Below are 21,037 nucleotides of genomic sequence, written 5' to 3' on the forward strand. Positions count from 1 at the left end.
TTTAAAAATTTAGGAGTTTATGGGCTAGAGAGATGGCTTAGTAGTTAATAGCACTTTCTGTTCTTGTGGAGGACCGAGGACCCACACGGTGGTTCAGTTCCCAGCACCCACATGGTGGCTTACAACCAATCATAACTTCAGCTCTAGAGGATCCAATGATCTCTTCTGACACCAGGAACACATATGGCTGCACATACATACATGTTGGCAAACACTCATATACATAAAACAAATATATAAAATACTCATCTTTTAATATTTTTGAAAGTATAGATATTTAAAGAAAGACATTAAAGAATACAAATGAAGAGGTATACCACATTCATGGATTGTAAGGCTCATCATGATAAAGAAGCCAGCTCTCCCCCAAACTGATAAAAAAAATCCACATTAGTGCTCTCCAAACGTTCTAATAGCTTTTACTCTTGGTGTTTGTTCGCTATTGATAGCCTGATTCTACGATGTAGATGGAAGTACCATTCCAGGACAGCTCAGCCGTTTCCAAGGAAATAAGATAAAGAGATTTGCATAAAGCAGCAAGGCCATAGCATGAAGATACTGTGGATCACTGAGGCAGACTGACACATACAGGGACAGGCCTGTGTATGTAGGCATAGACCATGTAGTAGAGGAGGCCACATGAGTGGGGAGGATTCCCCAGAGGGGTCTGTTGGGAATCTACTTGATCTTGTCTCATGCTAATAATGACCCAACTCCAGGAGATGCATTGCTAGCAGATACTCCTGGGTTATTGTTATGATCTTGAGTCCTTCATTAACAAATTAAAAAAAGTCACCAAATTTAGAGATGCTGATTAAATTGATTGTATTATAGTTAAGATGGTTTTACATTAAAAAATAAAAATACCACAAAGGAGGGAAAAGACAAGTTATAGGGTCGGAAGCAATATTTGTAACAAAAAAAATGGAAAAAAGGGGAGTCTCTAACAGAAACTATGACAAGTAAGAGAAAATGGGAACCATGATCCTTCAGACAGGGGACCAAAGATGCGAGCCAGAACTTTTCAGAAAAGAAAACTGAAGGGGTTGCTAAATATATGACAATAGCTAATTTCCATTTCACTATCAAGTGGGATCATGCAAGAAGCCTAGTAAGGCTTGACAAGAGGCAAGAGCAGCAGGGGCCAGCAGTGCCTGGAGCAACAGCTGCCTGGGGGTGTCGGCCAGAGTGGGAATCAGCACAGTCTACACCTGCAATGGGGTGAAATGGGGTGAAGCATCCTCCAGATTTATGTCCACCCGGATCCTTTCTTGTTTGGGACTAGGCTCTCTGCTGATGTCATCACTGAATGAGGTCATACTAAAGTGTGGGTGGGAGTCGAACCCAAGGATTGCTGTCCGTATCAGAGGGATTCTAGGCAGACCTACGGAAGACAAATGCCCGTGTGAAGACTGACATGGGAGTGATGTGGTCACCAGAGATTACTGGTAGACACTAGGAACTGTAGGAGGGGAGACCTCCCCTAGACACCTCAGAAGCATGGTCTCGCTGACCAGGCTGTTAGAGGCAAACTTCCCCTTTTAGCTCTCAGTGTGTGGTTCACTGTTAGAGACACTCTACAACCTGTCAGAGCTATTGTTTCTGTTGACATTTCTCCACAGAAAGAGGTCTCTAGGTGTGCAGCCCCATGGTTCCTAGAGACATGTTTACAGAGTTACCCACACAGGATAGCCAGGCATAGGCATGGGACCTGGCGTGGATGTTCTTCCCACCCAGAGCCTGTGCAGGCAACACACACCCGTGTCCAGCACATGCCAAGCAGCTGCCATACATCACATTTACCATCCATGGTCTTAGGGTACAGTTGTAGAGGTGGCAGTGAGAGCCTGTGCTCCAAACCTCCCGCCCAGGGACACAGAGAGCAAGCAGGCAAGGAGAGCTATAGATAGGACCAGGTAGCTGGGGGGCAGTAGAAGAGATAGACTAACTAGATAGAGGGATACACCATGGGGCATGAGTATACTTTAACAGAAAAGGGTGGGAGCCTGGCCCGACACTCTCTGAGCCGATGCCAGGTAACAGGTGGCATGAGATGCCCTGGGTATAGACACAGCCCATATCACAGATGGGTCAGCTCCATCCATCAGAATCTTTAGGGCATTGTGGGCAATAGCCCAGCAATCCCTCCACTTTGCCACGTGATGATGTTGTTTGAACACTATAACCTACCCCCAGATCCCTGCTCCCCCTAAGAGGAAGCAAGTACTACTGAGGGGATTCCACTGGGACTGTTACAACAGGACCCCACTATGCTGCTCACCTCGCCCAGAAACCCTAGTGCCTGAACAGGTCATTGCCGCTGTGTCCCCCCCCCCCCCCCCCCCCCGCTTGTGAGTTCAGACTGAAGATCGTCTCAGGGCATACCCTCGATCCAGCCCTGTGTACTGCTGTGGAGAATGCAGCTGGAAGGTCTTCGAGGATTGGGATGGAGCCAGAACTCCTCAAATACGATGGGACAAAAAGGCACGGGCTCCCCATGGTTACCTGAGGCTCTGGGTGGTGGAGACTGGGGCCTCTCCATGGGTTTCGGATTCTGCAGCACCAGGGAAAGGTGCTGCACGCTTGTTAAATTTGGATCCGAGTGTTTGGTGGACTGAGTTCTGGTAAAAGTGCTTTTGGGGGTCTTACTGTCTCCATGTTGGTAATTACTAACCGGGAAGGCATACGCAGGCTTTGCTCGAACTCTGCCCTCAGCAGCTGTTACTGGTACAGACCAGGCAGCCGAAAGTACCTTCGCTTCTTCCCGTTTCCAGTCCTGCCGCAGGGCCGTTCGGGAGGGCCCAGTAGCTGGATCCGGTAGGGCCCGGGGGCTCCGCACTTTGAGTGGAGTATCAGCGAGTGATTCCGAGAAGCTGAGGTTGGTAATGGGAGGCATTGGCTTCTTAGCTTTCTTCATACTGATACCTTCCACACAGAGGTCAGACCCATTGAATGGTGGTAGCTCCACGGCAGGCTGTGAGAAGAGATGGAGCCTGTCAGGATCCCTGACTCAGAGAGTCACCTAGCTGGCCCCACACCAAGCCACCTGCCATGCCTCCGAAGCTTTGTCTGTGCTTCTTCAAGGCTCCGGTACTCACTGGGCCCTTCTTTCAGGCAGAGCCCAGCTTCCTTCCCTCCAGGTCCTGGGGTTCAACCCTCAGGTGTCCAGAGGCAAAAGCCTCAGCACTGACATGTGACCTGTAATCTCTAGAGGAGGCCACTAGAGAGATTTCAGAAAGAGGATAAGGGGCTCTAGAAACAGTCTAGAAGGGGCTGTGGAGCCTCCCCAGCTATTCAGGCAAGGGCCTCTCCCATTACCCATATAGTTGGAACATGGAGAAATGACAGGTAGGAAGACTAGATTGTGAAGGCCACGGGGCCTAAGTGACAGGGCTGTCTAGATGCCACATCTAGAATAAACGTTTGGCTTGATGCACACAGGAGGCTGAGCTTGGAGCAGATCAGGCAGACCCAGGCTCCTGACAGTCCTGCATGCAGTCAGGACCCAAAAACAGGATTTGCATCCCCGACTGACTGGGAATGAGGTGGCTACCACAGAAGCCCAGGCCCACCCACTTCGTGGACATACACTAGCAGCCAAGGCAGGGTAGCTCCTATCCTTACCTGCCTCCACAGAAGCTCAAAGTTGCCAATGTCACAGTTTCGGTCCAGTTTGCGGTCCACCACAACCTTGATGGTGTCTTCCTGCACCTGGGCACAGAGCTGGGCTGTGACGGGAGTGGAAGGGTGCATGGTGGGGCTGGAGTTGATCTCGATGAGCCAGGGCTTGAAGTCTCGCCCCAGGATGAAGTCGGCTCCGTAGAGCTCGAAGCTGTTCTTACGGGCTTCTACGTGGTCCTGGGCCACCCGCATGGCATTGGTGACTGCTTTCTTCATAGATGGGTAGATGATGCTGCCCCAGGTTCCCCCTCGGCCCCTCTTCTGCAGGTACTCCTGGAAGCGGGTGCTGGTCCACATGTTATGGCCAGGTAGCAGCGGGCTGCGCTCCTTGTCGTTCTTGAGACGCCTCTGAATGGAGTTGTTACACAGGTGGATGGCACTGTGGGCAAGGTGCTTGTGAGATTGGAGTATGCCAACAACCATTCTACAGGGCCAGCGCTGTCTACCCAGCTTGCCCTGAAGTCACTTTCCCTGGTGCGTGGCTATTGCAGAAGACTTGCGGTAGGGGTTGGACTGCTAGTTCTGCTACCCCAGCGGCAGCCATGGACCCCCTCAGCCAGCCTGAGGGAACAGTTCAGACTGTACCAAGACATAGCAGAAGCCCGCCAATGCAGAGCCAACCACGAGGAGAAGTAATCTGCCCAGGCCTCAGTTTCCCCACATGTACATCAGTAGGAGCATGTGAGCCCCTACCTAAAGTTCTCAGTGAGTTAGTTTATACTCCAGCCTTGCTCTCTGCAGACTTAAAGCAAGCAGCACCTTTTAGAAGACTGGAAGACACTGTTTGGAGCTAAGGGTATTTTCATTTGAACTGCAGGTATGGGGCAGACATGTCGCCCTGGAAATTTCTATCCAGTTTTAGAGTGAGGCCTGCCTCACAGCCACGTGCAAGAAAGATGAAAATTTAAAAGATACAGCCCCCCCCCCCCATCTACTTCTTTAGCTTCCGTTTGTATAGCTGACACCATCTCTGGGAATCTTGCACCAGCCTGAGCTGAAGAAGGGTGCATGATATTGCCAAGCACAGAGTTGGTGGCTCAGCTGAGCCCATGCAAAAAGGCTGCATGCAGCTCCCAGACTCCATTTCAGTGAGTTTCTAGACTCTGCTATAGGCTCTTGTTCAGAGGCAACACGCAGACAGGGGTGGTTGCCTTCAGCTATGCCCAACCCCATCCCAACTGTGGCCTAACAAGTGTGACTCCAAGGGCGCTAGAGGAAGAGTTCACTCGGCAAAGTTTCTATTGAGCAACCCCCAGCCTCCCATCTGACTCTCCCTCTCAAAGTCCCCTAGGGCATCCAGGCCCCCAACACTGCTTGCCAAGTGACAGTCACTAAACCACTGAAAGTCCTGGGTCATCCCTGAGGATTCAGACAGGTTCTCACTATTAACTGGAACATGGTTTGTCCATCACTAGCACCCCTGAGTATTTGAACCTGGCAGCCCTAATGCCCTGATGCTTTGGCAATGATGAGCAACCTCGGGTGCCCAGAGTGGCAAACATCCAGGGTCCCTCATTTACACATACCCAAGGGTCTCCTGCTAGGTATGTAGAGGAATACGGAGCTCCCCCTGCTGACCTGTCCAGCTTGTCCAGGGAGAAGCGCTGTGTGGAGAAACGGAGGTAGCTCTCCTTGTAGAACCAGATAGTTAGGGGATTCCAGTCTGTGACGAGGAACCACTGTCTGATGTCAAACTTGGTGTCGTAGATGAGCATCGGAGTCTCGATGTACTTCTGGACTACCCATTTGTTGTCCTTCGTGGTCTGGTTGTCTGTGGCCACCAGTTCCAGGATGTTCTCCACACGGTCCATGCACACGATATCTCCAAGAACAAAGGTCACACCTTGGCCCAGTGAAGCACAGCCTCCCGCCCCCGCAGTCATGATAGGCCCCAATATCCACCCTGGCTTTGCAGGGATGGATGAGTGTGCATTCAGTGGACAAAGCTACAGTTAGTGCCAGCCACTTGTTCAGCCCCCCCACCTACCGCCATGGGGCCAACCCCACACTCCAGAGGGCATTCAGAGATCAAAGGAAAAACAGTGCAGAAAGCCACTCAAGAGCACGCTTTAGGGTCTGGTGTGTCCTCAGAGAAGGGCCTCTGGAGACCAGGGAGGGTTAGTGCTAAAGGAGCAAGCTGCCAAATGATATAAGCTGGGCACAGGTAGGAGGCATTTAATTTCTCCCCGCTGGCTTTCCTTTTCCTTTTCTCAGAGGACAATGTCCCGCCTTGGGCCCTAAAGTAGGTCACATGACTTGTGGCACATACAGGAAGGAGTGATGTGTGTCACTGTGAGCGGTGTAGGGTAACAGACCCCCGCAGCTCTCTTTTCTCTGCTATGACCATGTAGGATGGGAACAAGGCCACAAGATGGGCAGAGCACCCGTGACCAGGTCAAGGGATAAAAGTTTCTGTTGAAAGTTGGGGGCCAGTTACACAGCACCATCTGGTCATCGATTCTGTTGATAAAAGATAGAGGGCCTTTCAGCACAGGCTAAGTTCTCAAAAAACACATGGCTTTTATTTATTTGGCCACAGTAAGTTGAGATCTTGCCTAAAATGAAACAAACAGCTGAGGTCACCTTGGACATATAACCAATGGCCACCAGCGGTTGGTAAGAGCATATGCAGGGACCAGCAGAGAGAAGGGCATTGATTGAGAAGAGCGTATCTGAACAACCCACAAAGGATCCCTGGGGATGGTGTCTTCGGCGGGAAGAAGGTGTGACCCGACGGGTGAGAGGAGACAGAGATTTCTTAGGAAGGGAAGGAGGCTTAGCACAAAGCCCAAGAAGGGACACAGCGCATGCTGCCAATCAAGGTCACATCACAGGAGAATGGAGGAAGACCTGACTGTCTGCAGAACGCCAGAAGGGAATGGACCACATACACCCAGAAAAGAGAATTAAAGGACAGAAGACATTTAGGCTTATATGTGATTAATAACATTAATAAAAAATTAAAGATCACATATATAGGGCTGGAGAGATAGCTTGACAATTAAGAGTACTTGTTGCTCTTATAGAGGACCTGGGTTCGGTTCCAACCACTCACATGGGGTTCATGACCACCCAAGACTCCAGGGATTCTGACAACTTTTGGCCTCCACAGGCACCAGGCACACACATGCTGCAATACACGTGAGAAAAACACTCATACACATAAAATAAAGAAATCTAATTTTAAAAAAATCACATAAATAACCTACAAATTAAAAAACTTCAGAAGAGATCAAGAGACCAACAGGATATACAAACTAAAAAGCCTGTTTAAATACTACAGAGAAATAGGCTGTTCTGTAACAGGGCCAGAAGGATGCAGCTACTGCCAGCGACCAAGGAAATTTTGTAGCCTTAAATTTTCTATTATTTCACAGGAAAGCCTAGAAATAAACCAACTTAGTATTTAAATCAGAGAGAAGAGGAAATCTCTCATAGCAAAACTGAAACCGTTGACTTTGGAAACACAAGATTAGGAAATTACACACCTGCATATGTGCACATGAACATGCACATACCATCACACACGTGCATAAACGCACATGCACACATGCACATGCATACACACACACAGCATTAAGAAAGAAGGGAATGTAATGCTGACTGCAATTTGGGCAGATGAGGCAGAAAGTATGAAGGGGTGAAGAACCCATAGGCAAATTTTATGAGGGGTTCAGAATCTAACGGTCCTAGGTTTTACAGCTGAACTTTACAGTGGATCCATGGAATGGGAAGTACACTGCTTGAGATGAAGGTCCTCCACCCTTCTTAGAGGCCAGAATAAGCCAATTGCTAAGATCAAGGTAACACACACACAGAACAAAACACCCCAAAATAATGCCCTGTGGTTGTTTAGTGGATAGACACAAATGAGGAAATCTGAGCTAAATCAGCAGACTCCAGAGCAGCACTGACGGACACCTCCTCCTCCAGCACAGCTTGGGCACCCCTGTCCGGCCTTGGCAGCACTGCTTGGACCTTCTCCCTCATAGAGCAGGCTCTGTCGAGGCTGGAGACTTGCATGATGAGAAGCATCTGCCCAGTGAACTCACCTCGACCTCGGGACTTTGCTGCTGGCTTTATGATCCAGATGTTCCGAATCCCGTCGATCTCTGTCTGAGGGTTCGCAGAACTGATCTTACTCAACAGAGTTTGGCACTGTGAAAAGTAACTTCTCGAATCAAGGATGAAAGCATCACCACTAAAAAGCAAGATCCAGAGAGGGCGTGAGGCGCTGAGAGGCAGCGCTCAGCCCCAGGGATTTGGTGGGTGCCTCTGCGCTAGGACAGGTGAATGGCTGTCTGGTAAGAAAGGGTTAGGGGCAGCAGGATGTCTACCAACTGAGGAGACCTGGGGTGGACCTTAGAGGCTGTACCTGGACAGGGTGTATCAAGAAGGAAGGACCCTAATAGGCATGGTGGTGCATGCCTCAAACCCCAGTACTTAGGCAGAGGCAGGAAGATCTTTGTGAGTTCTAGGCCTTCATGGGTTATATAGCAAGTTCAAGGACAACCAAGGTTACATAATAGAGAGTCCCTGTCTCAAAAAAGGAATGAGAGAAAGAGAGAGAGAGAGAGAGAGAGAGAGAGAGAGAGAGAGAGAGAGACCCTGATACATGGATCTGGATTGCCTATATGGACAAGAACACCAATCCTGTACCAAAGGGAAACCAGAGATGGGTGGGTCCCTGTGCCAAGACACTGCCTGCACTGCTGTTTCCAGAAAGATCCTTATAGAGGAAGCCAAACTGCAATGCAGACTTACCTGCCTCACAGTAGCAGCCAGGATATTGTCCTGTGACCTGGACTGTCAACCTGACCCCAGGTCCTTGTTGACGACTTCAGACTTGTAGGGAAAGGCCTAACTTAGAAAGCCGCCATAATCTCAGGGTCTAAGGACAGGGAGCAGGAGAGATGTTCCGAGCAGCTTTCAGAATTTGAGGGTACACTACTGGCAGCTGGGAGAGAGACATCCACAACAACACCCACAGCCCCTCTCGGGTTTTGTGGGAATCTCCTTATGTGGGCAGACACAGTACAATGGGGATTGTTCAGGGCAGGCTGGGGCTGCTGCTGAGCCACAATTCTGGCTGCAGCCCCAGAGGTGGGAGCCAGGGCTTGGGGACAGGAGACATGTGTGTTCTGTCCACCTGCTGGGAAAGGAGGGCAGCGTTTAGGAAAACATGCATAATGGCGATCCCTGCCATGTGAGTTAGAGTTCTAACTATTGCCAGTTTCCACCCCTGGGAGAAGGAAATAGATTGGCGTATAAGTGATCTTTCCCTTACTGGCCAGTTACCAAGCAGATGTGGGCTTCCTTCACAGATGTTACACGTTGATCAACTCCACAATGATAGGACAGCTCTGCCAGAATCAGTACAACGCAAACAGGTATAGGCAACCCCCAGGGTCCTCATAGCAGTGTCTGGTCCAGGAAGATGGGCCCAGCTAGTGCAATGACTAAAGCAATATCAGCAAGAGCCGGACAGCATAGACGCTTTCACCACTGTGGCTCAGGAAGACAAGCATTTTGTCATCCAGTGGGAAGGAACCACCTATGATCTCTGCAGGATACTGGAGCCTGGGCTCTGGAAGTCACCCCTGAAGGCGAGCCAGCACCATGCCATTATGCCTCTATCACATAATGAGAGGATGGAAAGTGTGAAAAGTTAGGAGTTAGCTGAAAACAGAGCAGGAACCTGGCCTGTTTCAGATTCTGGACATATCCATGCCCGCCAAAGAACAGACATGGTCCCTGCAGGTCCCAGGAAGTGTAGCCTTTTGGCCTTCTGGGTCCCGACACATGAACACCCATGTGGGAACCTGCCAGTCTCAACAAGGGTGAACCCCCGCCCCCACCCCCACCCCCACCCCCACCCCCAGGCTCTCAGCGGGCTGTGAGGCAGCTAAGGATAGAGTCACAGCAAAGCCGCAGAGAACCTGCTCTCCTGACAGGGTCACTTCACACCGCATTGGAACCCAATGCTGCCACCCAGTGGTGAAGCCTCGGGTTCTCCTTAGCAGAGGTTTAAGAAAATGTGGCTGAGTATAGAAAGCCCTAACAGAGAAAGCAAGTTTGCTATTTTTTGCTCGGGTGTACTCTTGTGTCTTTATCACCAGCTCAAAGGACACACAGCATGGGCTTCTCAGAAAGTTCTCCGGGTTTACGTCCCAGTCGATGGGAGCTCGTTATCACTGTCACATTCTACCACAGGGACAGGCTCTGCCTTTCTAGAACGTCACACCCGTGGTCAGGAACACGGGGACCTACACAGCCTCACAGCTGGGAGATCGGTCCATGACTGTGCCATTTGCAGTCCCTGCTCTGACACGGCTAGGGTCAGTCAGGTTTGGGCTCACTGCATCTTTCTGAGGCTGGGTGCTTCCATTTCTCCAGGGATGGAAGAGCTGGGTCATAGGGCTTACAGTTCTTGCTTTTCCACCAGCATTGCACTAGAGCTGTTGGCTTAGGCCAGCACTTGGTGTCCTGGTGCGCACAGGATCCATTTTTTTCTTTTTCCTTTTTTTCAGCTTTTGAGACAGTCTCATTTATAGCACAGGCTAGCTTTGAGTTCAAGATCCTTCAGGGGTGATAGGAGCTACCACCAACCGTTCACTGTAGTTCTGATAAGTTCTGATACGGGGCACTTATCTAGTCTGGTTAGACAGCTGAGTTTGCCTTTCATCAAGTGTCTGTTCCATTTTCTCTTCTCTTGAGACAGGGTCTCATGTAGCCCAGAGTAGCTATGAACTTGCTGTGAACCTGAGGATGACCTTGAACTTCTGATCCCCCGACTACTACCCCGAGTGCTTGGGGTTTTAGGCACGAGCCACAGCACTCAGCTTAGGTGGTGCTGGAGATGAAGCACTCTACCAATTGAGCATTTCATTTGGTTAACTTCTTTTCTCTGACTGTAGTTCACTCTGTAGCTTCTGAATTTGAACCCCCATCAGGTGTGTGGGCAGTGGATCTGAGCCTCCGTCAGGTGTGTGGGCAGTGGATCTGAGCCTCTGTCAGGTGTGCGGACAGATAGTGATCTGAACCCCCGTCCGGTGTGTGGACAGTGATCTGAACCTCCATCAGGTGTGAGGACGGTGGATCTGAACCCCGTCAGGTGTGCAGACAGATAGTGATTTGAACCCCGTCAAGTGTACAGACAGAGGATCTGAGCCTCCATCAGGTGTGAGGACAGATAGTGATCTGAACCCCATCAGGTGTGTGGACAGTGATATGAACCTCCGTCAGGTGTGCGGGCAGTGGATCTGAACCCCCATCAGGTGTGCGGGCAGTGGATCTGAACCCCCGTCAGGTGTGCAGGCAGTGGATCTGAACCCCCATCAGGTATGCGGGCAGTGGATCTAAACCCCAGTCAGGTGTGCAGACAGTGGATCTAAGCCCCTGTCAGATGTGAGGACAGTGGATCTGAACCCCCGTCAGGTGTGAGGACAGTGGATCTGAACCCCCGTCAGGTGTGAGGACAGTGGATCTGAGCCCCCGTCAGGTGTGAGGACAGTGGATCTGAACCCCCGTCAGGTGTGAGGACAGTGGATCTGAACCCCATCAGGTGTGAGGACAGTGGATCTGCCTCTAGTCTGTAGCTCCTATTTTCACCCTCTTTACAATGCTTTTTAAGAAACACAGTTCTTAAGCCAATGTACAGCATTTTTCTTTATCAATGTTCCCCTGTTAATTATTAGTGACTAATAAATACAAAGATACAGCCAACTTAATCAGGAAGGACTATGTCTGGAACAACTCGTGTAGGGGAGTATGAGGACAAATCCTGAGAGGAAGAGTAAACAGAGCACGCTCCTCCTTTGATGGATTAAATTATGAACGTGTGTTTTAAAGCAGTGTACTAGTGTTGGACAGACGAACATAGTATACAGAACATAGCCAGGAACAGACAAGCCTATCAAGAGGACTCCAGGTAAGAAACACACGGGACACAGCATAACACACATGTACCTGGAGTCCCAGGAAGAGAAGAGAGAAGGAAGCAGAAGCAACAGATGTAGAAGTAATGACCAGAGTCTGAATTTGAGGGGAAAGTCTCAACCCCTGGTTCAAAGACGCCACACAAACTCAAGGATGATTACAAAGAAAAGCACTCCTACAAACATAATAAGAAAACTACTAAAACCAAAGACAATCTTAAGGCAGCTGGAGAAAAAAGTACAACTTCCCTCCAGAAGAGAAAAGACACTGGCAGGAAATTCCTGATCAAAATGGCATGAGTTAGAAGACAGAATAACATCCAAACATCAATGTATCTTTGCAAATTGAGAATTCTATTCTGGAGAAAAATATCTCAAAAATGAAAAAGTTTAATCTTTTGAGATTAAAAAAATGGAGAAAGTTTACCACCTCTTGCCTTTACAAGAAAATATATTAAGAGATGTTTTTATAAATAAAAATGGCTGATATACAAAAAATGAAAGTGTTCAAAGCAACAACAAGCATGTCACGTGCTTTTCAAATGAAGATAGAGGATGAGAGTTGGCTCAGAGGTTAAGAGCATTTACTGTTCTTGCAAAGAACCTAGATTTAGCTCCTAGCCACCCACATCAGGCTCACAGTCACCTGTAACTCCAGGTCCAGGGACTCTGTGGGCATCTAATGCACCTGCATACACATAAATAAAAAATAAATAAAACAAATATAGACAGAAATGAATGACAAGAGTGTCCGGAATAGGAGGAAGTAAGGAAGTACGTCACGCTACACTGTCATGACTGGTTTTGGAAATATATATATATATATATAATATAATTAAAGATGAGTAATAAAACATAAAGAAAGGGTTTAGGAGCAGTGGCTCATGCTAGACCCTGACTCAAAACAAAAACAAAACAAAAAACAAACCTATATTGTAACTTTTAGGGTTGTCCTAAAAAATCAAGAGTCTTGCTATATATCTCATGCTGGCCCAAGACTCAGTGCATAGCCCAGTCTGGCCCTGATCTCAAGCCCTTCCTGCCTCAGTCTCCCGAGTGCTGGGATTACAGGCATAAGTCCACAGAAAAGAGTGGGAAAAGGAGAGGAGAGGAAAGGAAGGGAGAGGTGAGAACAGGGGAGAAGAGAAGAGAAGGAAAATGCTTAGTAACAAAATAGAGGGAAGGAAGGGTCAAAGGGTGAAAATACCCATGACAGTATGTGGGGGTTACCATGACCCCCTGAAACAAGCATTGCCTCCCTCATTTTGTCCCCATAGATTATCTGGGCTTCTTCCAACCTCTGTTTTGTTCCTGGTGGTGACCACAGGGGGTGTGAGGCTGAGGAAAGTAGGGAAGTAGCATTACTCTGAGGGCCTTGACAGTGAGGAGTGACCAGCATCCTGACAGACTGAAGGCCTGGGATGCACCTCTGCCATCACTCATCAGAGCCTGCCAGGCCCTGAGCAGTACAAACTTACCGGGCTATTGTGGGTCCAAGGGTGGGTCAAGCATAATAGGAGCTGGGAAGGTACAGAATGAAACACTGTCCCCCAAAGACACTCATAGGTGGTATCATATTTGTAAACAAATAACAGAAAGTTTTGGTACCCCAATAGCCAATAGGCACCCATGATACCCAAGGCAGGTGCTCCAACATCAGACTATTCCAAGACTCAGGAGGCATCCCAACCTCAGACAGGTACTTATCTACTCAGAGGTAGATAAGCACCCCAATACCTACACAGATGCCCAGACATGTGACAAACATCCCGACATCAAGGCACGTGCCCTCAACACCCAAAGAGGTGCTCCAGCACCCAGACATGCATCCCAGTGTGTGCACGGCGACACGTCTGGTGTCAAGGCAGTGGAGTGTCATCTTACTGAACCAATAAGTAGTACTGCTTTGTCAAGTCATTCCATTCTTCCTCAGTCAAGGCTTCCGTGCTGGTCTCTGATGCATCAATGTCCTCGTGCTCCAGCTGTCCCAGGTAGGCCTGGCACACCTTGCATGCTGTGTCCACAAGCTGCCCAGAGAGGCCTTGGAACTTGTCATTATTATCTGGATCTGGAATTCAAGCCCATGCACTGAGTGTGAGCTCCACCCAGGGCACAGAGGCTGCCCTCCTGTTCCTACCACCTCTCCCCTGGGGGGGGGTGACTCTCCCCTGGGGGGGTGACTCCTCCCCTTCGCCAGTCTTGTCAGCCTCAGGGTTCAGCATCACTGCTGCCACCAGGAGCTCGCTCTCTGAAACTAGACTTGGAGGGCATGACAGGGAGGAGATCGTACTTTTGAATCGTCACAAAAAGCATGACCAGATCTGTGCTGCTGATACCTGTGAGCACTTTGAGCTGCTATGATTGCTAATTCCTACTGCCCACAGAGTTTCCTGTACCACATACACTGGGGGCATTGGTGGGTCCTGGCACCTGGACTCTGTCTGACATAACGTCTCACCCCTTCTCAACCCCATGATTCAGGCAGGACCACTGTTGAGTCTTGGGAAGTACAGACTGAAGGTGGACTTCCTGGTAGCTGTAGGTTGCCCAGGGAGGTAGCAGGTTTGCAGCATAGACGGGGAATGACTGGGGGCTTCAGGCACAATGTCGGTAGAGACATGGCACTGAGGGGTGTTGTGATAGGAGGCTCACTGAGCATACTGCAAAGCCAGAGCAGGAAGCTTATGTGGCAGTTTCAGAGTACAAGGGGCCTGTGAAATTCACAGAACATAAACTAACCATTTAAAAATGAACGTGAGGTGTGAATACCACTACTCTTCTAAGTAAAAAGTCGAGGTAAACAATGAACAGTTCTTGATCTTCCAAAGAAGTGAGGCCAAAGACAAAACCAATGTCCCAAAAAATAGAGAGAGAGAGAGAGAGAGAGAGAGAGAGAGAGAGAGAGAGAGAGAGAGAGAGAGAGAGAGAGATGTTGGGAAATATTTTAAGATGTGTGACTTATGATTATGCTGTATTTGTTTAACTCTGTGAAGCTGTGATTCTTTGTCTAAAAAAAACCCTGATAGTCCTAATAAAGAGCTGAATGGCCAATAACAAGGCAGGAGCAAGGACAGGAGAGGCTGGCAGGCAGAGTGGATAACTAGAAGGAGAAATGAGGAAGAGAAGGAGCCAGAGAAGGAGGAGGACATCAGGGGTCATTCAGCTATACTTAAGTAAGATATACAGAAGTAGGAGAATGCGAAACACCCAGAGGCAAAAGGTAGAAGGGATAATATAAGTTAAGAAAGCTGACGCTTATAACTAAGAATAAGCCTCTGTATGGTTTATTTGGGAGCTGAGTGGCAGCCTCTGCCCCTCCACCCCGCAAAAGCCAAAAGAGTAAAACATCATACAACAGAGAGATATATGGAGAATCATGGCTAATTGGGAGGACCTTGGACTTAACATAGTGAAGGGAACCCTGATGACTCTTTGGCTTGGAGAGGGAGGGAGTGGGGGTATAGATGGAAGGGAGGGGAGGGAAGGGGGAGGAGGAGGGGAGGAGATGGAAATTTTTTCTTTCTTTCTTTTTTTTTTTTTTTTTTTTTTTGGTTTTTCGAGACAGGGTTTCCCTGTAGTTTCTAGAGCCTGTCCTGGAGCTAGCTCTTGTAGATCAGGCTGGCCTCGAACTCAGAGATCCGCCTGCCTCTGCCTCCCGAGTGCTGGGATTAAAGGCGTGCGCCACCACCGCCCGGCCGGAGATGGAAATTTTTAATAAAAAAATGAGAAAAAAATTAAAAAGACATTGTCACAAAACAAAACAAAACAAAAAACAAACAACAACAAAATTAATAAATAAATAAAGAAAGAAAAATCTCAGCCTGGCCATAAAACACATGGCAACATAGTCAAGAGAACACAAATCATAACATGTCCCCTCTCAAACTACAATGAGGTTAAAAGTAGAAATCAAGAAAAACAGCTGGTCTACATAATGAGATCCAGGATAGCCAGGGCTACACAGTAAAGGTCTGTCTCAGTAACAGTAATAATAATAATACACAGGGTAAAGAAAAAAACAAAAGAAAATAGAAACTATTTTCAATTAGATGAAAATGGAATCACCACTTACAAAATTTGTGGAATAGCCCCAGAGCAGTGCTTAGAATATTTATATCAGTGACTGCTTATAAAATTACAGGTCGAGCCAGAAAGTGAGAAAAAGAAAATTAAACTCAAAGTAAACAGAAGAAAATAAATAATAAAAATTAGAGAAGAAAGTGAAAACAGGTAAACAAGAGAAAATACTAATGAGCACCATGGTGGCATCTCCACCCGTGGATGTGTATACACACACACACACACACACACACACAAAATTAAAAATAATAAAAATAAATCTTTAAGAAAGATAACAAAACAAAAACAAATCTCAATACAGATCTCAACTTTAAGAAAAAAATTATTCCAAAAGGATAAGTCTATATGGAAGATGAGCGGCTACAAGACTCCTAGATGAAAAACACAGAAGAAATTCAAGCGAATCTTGAGCTTTCTGTTGTCTGCTTAGCTACAACACTGAAGGCTTTATCTAGAAACAAATCGCTGGCGAGCTAACTTCACTAGAATTCAAAAACTAGCCGGGCGATGGTGGCGCACGCCTTTAATCCCAGCACTTGGGAGGCAGAGGCAGGCGGATCTCTGTGAGTTCGAGACCAGCCTGGTCTACAAGAGCTAGTTCCAGGACAGGCTCTAAAGCCACAGAGAAACCCTGTCTCGAAAAACCAAAAAAAAAAAAGAAAGAAACTAAAAATATCTGCTGCATGAAAGTCAACTTCAATGGAATGAGGAAACAAGCCAAAGACTGGGAGGTAACACCACCAAAGCAGCAATGTCCAACCGGTTCATCAGCCATAGAGACTCTGCCTCGCCAGCTAAAGACCTGTGCTGTTGACCAGACACCCCACCCCACTAAGGCACAGAGGCCCGGTCCCATAGATGTGTACCTTTCTTGGGGCTGGGGTCACCATTCTTGGCCTCCTCCTTCTTATACCTGGCCTTGATTTTGCTGTAGTAATTCTGGTGGTTGACTACCCACTTGAGGATGCTGGAAGCCACTGTGCGCCGAAAGTCATCTGGAAGGACACCAAGGCCTCGCTCCCACTGCCCACCCAGAGTGGAGAGGCAGTAGAGCACGCCACATGGGTCTGCCTGCCACCCTCAACAGGTGCTTCCACACCTTCCCCCAGCTGCTCACCCACCTGTCCACACCCAGCCCCGACAGATCTTCCTTCCAGGCACCGCTCTCCCCTTCTCCTCTGTTTTCACTGCCCCACAACCCCCCAGAGACCTGAGGGATATTCCCAGAACCCTCTGAGGAATCTAAGGGGTCTTTCTGGACATCCTGGACCATCTAGAACACAGCCCTCCTCTACTGAGGGGTCTTAATTGAACTCACCCAGCACATAAGCAGGCAGCTTAACTGAGCATCCTGCAGACCCAGGCTGGAGCTGAGCCCAGGCTCTGAGCAGCAGGGTGTCCACACAGAGATTTGAAGTAGGCGGTGAACCTTTGAGCCAGTGTTGCCCGAGGCCTCCTCGGTCCCTTCAGAGCCAAGACCTGAATACTTAAGGTCTGTCAGCTCCGATGACTCCTCCCACACGGCCAACACTGCCTATTCCTGGTCTGGCCCTTACAAAGTGGACCAGAGACTGGAGTCCTGGCCCTAAGGAAGTGTGGTATGGTGCCACAGAACGGCGCTGGTCACTCACCCAAGAATTCCTGCTTCTCGCTCTCGGTGCAGAGGCCATAGCAACGTGGGAAGAAGGTGTTAGGGTTGGCCTGGACGTACCAAGGCAGGCTTCTCATGTTCACACACAGCCCGATCTCCAGAGAGAGCAGTGCGTTAGGGACCTCAGTGTGCGGCCTCACACAAAGCGAACGCCACTGGGACCCACAGCTCTGACTTGACCCATGTTCCCTGAGAAGGGGGCTTCCACGGCATGAGAGTACCCAGAGTGGGAAGAACAGGGGTGCGTGCTGGTGGGCATATGGGACAGGAGGCAGCGGGTGTTTGGGGGAGGAGCTGGAACCTGAACAGTCCCTGTGGTTCTCCCTGATGCAGATGGCCCACCCCCTCGGATGAAGCCCTGGGCAGAGCCTCCCATCCACCTTGGTGGTGAACGAGGCTGTCTTCCCATAGTGGTTCAGCATCTGGTCACAGGTCAGGCTGTGATAGTCCACCACGTCTCTCTTGATAGTCCAGAGGAAGTATGGTATCTCGTTCTTTACCAACCTGGACTGGCAAGAAGAGCCCTCTATCAACACCCAGCTTTCAGGAATCTACTCCATTGAGGCGCTGGGACCCAGATGAGAACTGGGGGTGGGACAGAAGCTAGACTATACTCTGATAGTTATGGCTGGAGGTTCCATCTTAGCAGAGGTCACATGGCTCCCGAGGGCTCGATGTGTTGGTATGGGGACAACCCCAACCACATGGGGTATCTGCTGCCCAGAAGCCAGCTGCTTTTCTTGACTTGGGGCTGAAGGAAAACTGGAACTCTTCCCACCCTGGTGTTTAGGTGGGACTCAGAGACAGGCTCTCTGTTGCCTGGAGATGAATGTGGTACTCTGGAGCCCGGGAGTATGGTCCAGAGGATGCTTACTCCCAGAACCCCTAGGAGGCAGCTTCCTCCCACTGTTTAGAGCACGGGAAGGTCCCAGGATCTGGCACTCACAGCAGAATAAATTAGACGAAGTGCACAGCCAGCTATAAAAATGGAATTAACCCCATAAACGTAATGTGCTTACTGAGCACCTGTGAGCTCTCTGTCCATTTTGTTTTTTGTTTTTTTTTGGGGTTTTTTTTGGTTTGTTTGTTTGTTTTAGCACTGATTTATGAGATCTCACACAGAGACATTCTGGACACATCTGTCCTTTTAAATTACATGTATGCAAGGACGTCCACTCTGCGACTAACCTTCTTGTTCTCTTTATAGAAGATGTAGGAGAGCTTCAGAGGAGCCAGGCTAAGGGTGAATGGGGTACAAGGGCTGCGTTACTGGAGACCCCATCTGTTCACCGGCCAGGCCCCTTCTGCCTCCATCCTGTAGTGCATAGACCCTCAGCCCAACCACTCAGCACCTCCTTGTCCACAGTCACACCAGCCTTTGGTGTGAGATGCAGGAGCTGGGAGCAGGATGCGGGAAAGGCTGATGTCTAGTGTTTCCATACAGGCGTCTCACTCCGCCCTCTGTCTAGTGTGCTCTGTCTTAGAAAGGCCATGGGACACCCTAGTACCAGGCCACAGGGCCTACCATCACATCATGAATATCATCTAATCTCTCCAAGGGTATTTCTTGATTTTCTTTGGTCTCTGCACCTTTATTATCTGCAGGCAAAACATAAGAAAGATATTACTGCCACTGTATATGGGGACCTCACCAGACTCCCTGCAGCATTGGGGTTCCCACTATGGAGGAATGACCCCTGGGGTGGCAGGTAATCTCTGAGGGCAATGCTGTAGAGGCCACCTATGCCCATCCCTCCAACATCCTGTGCAGCACCCCACATAGGCTGTGATAGGTCAGGACTGAGGGGTGCTGCAGGCTAGATGAGCCTTAGCAGAGGCTGAGGCATGAGTCATAGGAGGAAACTTGAGGAAAGGCCTTGGTGGGGAAAGGAGCTGGAGGACAAACGGCTAGGACCGTGTGAACACGGGGACACCGAAAAGTGATTGGCACTAGGGTAGGAGTGTGGCTGCCTGGGATGTGTGAGTTTGGGACAGTGGGGGAAACATGAAGGGAGCCAGTGAGTGTGTAGAGCCACCACACCAAGAATGGCTGACTTACTGACCACATCTACAAACTCCTACATGCGACAAGGTGAGTCCGATACTCTGCCCATGCACCCTTTACCTTCGCTCTCAACATTCTGAAGAACTTTGGGAAGGAAATGAAACTTCTTCTCCACCCAGCCCTTTTTTCGCAGTGCGGCCCGGATGACAGGGTAGTGTCCGTAGATGGAGAAAATCTTTTTTTCCTAAAAACAACAGTGTTTTAACTGAAGCGTTCCGCAATGAGGGAATCGAGTCAACCTGAGGAGAGTTTCCAAAGTGGGATGGAACAGACTACACCATGGGAAGACAGCATAGCTTGCCCAGAGGGCACAGGAACGTCTTCAGCAAACAGAGGTGTGTGTGTGTGTGTGTGTGTGTGTGTGCGTGTGTGCATGCATGTATGTGTGTGTGTATGTACACATGTGTGCACGTCTTGGGGGTTCAAAGACGTAGCCCCCACAGTTGCTGCTTATGTGTATTTGTCATTGGATCAGGATTACAGAGGCAGTCATATTTACACACTCGTTCACATACTCAGACATACAAAAAGGAGCCAAGACACAACCAAGAAAGGCGACACTTCCTGAGCAGCTATCATAGTGACCCCCACTCAGGACTTCTGGACTTGGAACAAAGATGGAATACATAGCTATGCAATGCCTGTAGGTCTATAAAATAACCGAGGGACTCCCTGTGTGATTTTCTTCTATACAAGAGTGAGGGTCCTGGCTAGTTTTATATTAACTGGACACAAGCTAGAGTTATCTGGGAAGAGGAAGCCCAACTGAGAAAAAGGCCCCACCAGACTGGCCTGTGGGCAAGCCATGGGGCGTTTTCTTGGTTAACAATAGATGTTGGAGGGTCCAGCCCACTGTAGGTGGTAGCCTTTGGCAGGTAGTCTGAGTTGTATAAGAAAGTAGGCTGTGCAAACCATAGGAGCAAGCCAATGAGGACTGTGCCTCTGCTTCAATGTCTGCCTGCAGGTTTCTTCTTCGGCTTCCTACTCTGAATTCCCTAAACGATGGTCAACAAGCTTGTAATGTGAAATGAACCTTTTCCTCTCCAAGTTGTTTTTAGTCATGGTGTCTTATCACAGCAGAAGAAACACTAAGGCCAGAGAGCATGCCTCGTATTTCTACAAGAGCTATGGGTGCCTGAGGTTGGAATGGCAGAAAGGAAGAAGCTAATGGTTAACGGAGGATGGGGTAGGGCCAGCCTAGAAGCTGCTGGAATCCTGAGTCATCACTTGGAGATGGTTAGCTATGTGTGGATGGGGTGGCTGGCAGCTAGAGGGAGGACTAAGCTGTACTCCTCAGTTTTCCCAGCTGAGTGCAAGGTCAGGGAAGGAACTGCCATTGACAGGACATGATGGTGACTTGATCCCCAAAGGCTCACGTGCTTGAGGTAAGGTCACCAGCATGGGGGTAGAGTGGGGACATGCCTCATACAGTGAGCGGTTACGAAAGTGAGCCAAGTCCCCATCTCCCTCCGGTCTCCTCCATCAAATGTGTTCTCCCTCCCACACACATGCCCCCGATGATGCCATCTGCCACTTTTGTGACACAGCCAAACAGGTGGAGCCACCCAATCTCTGGCTTCAGCCTTTAAAACTGGGTCTTCAGCCTTTAAAACTGGGTGGCAA

General features: G+C 49.1%; 1 protein-coding gene across 2 annotated transcripts in view; it reads right to left on the reverse strand.

Annotated features, from left to right (window-relative positions):
- Positions 1-2,374: 2,374 nt before the first annotated feature.
- Ttll8 (tubulin tyrosine ligase like 8) overlaps positions 2,375-21,037 on the reverse strand; it is a 39,024-nt gene continuing 20,361 nt past the window's right edge. Inside the window, exons 3-12 of one of the 2 annotated variants that reach the window (XM_038343256.1) lie at positions 19,475-19,598; positions 18,875-18,948; positions 17,730-17,858; positions 17,330-17,444; positions 16,565-16,693; positions 13,503-13,686; positions 7,734-7,882; positions 5,260-5,503; positions 3,625-4,060; positions 2,375-2,974 (exon numbers count right to left, since the gene is read on the reverse strand). In XM_038343256.1, coding sequence (XP_038199184.1) covers positions 2,375-2,974; positions 3,625-4,060; positions 5,260-5,503; positions 7,734-7,882; positions 13,503-13,686; positions 16,565-16,693; positions 17,330-17,444; positions 17,730-17,858; positions 18,875-18,948; positions 19,475-19,598 — 2,184 coding nt within the window. Of the gene's footprint in view, positions 2,975-3,624; positions 4,061-5,259; positions 5,504-7,733; positions 7,883-13,502; positions 13,687-16,564; positions 16,694-17,329; positions 17,445-17,729; positions 17,859-18,874; positions 18,949-19,438; positions 19,599-21,037 lie in introns of both variants that reach the window. The other variant, XM_038343257.1, reaches the window with a different exon arrangement.

The sequence above is a fragment of the Arvicola amphibius genome, chromosome 9, assembly GCF_903992535.2.
Source record: "Arvicola amphibius chromosome 9, mArvAmp1.2, whole genome shotgun sequence".
Classification (NCBI taxonomy): Eukaryota; Metazoa; Chordata; class Mammalia; order Rodentia; family Cricetidae; genus Arvicola; species Arvicola amphibius.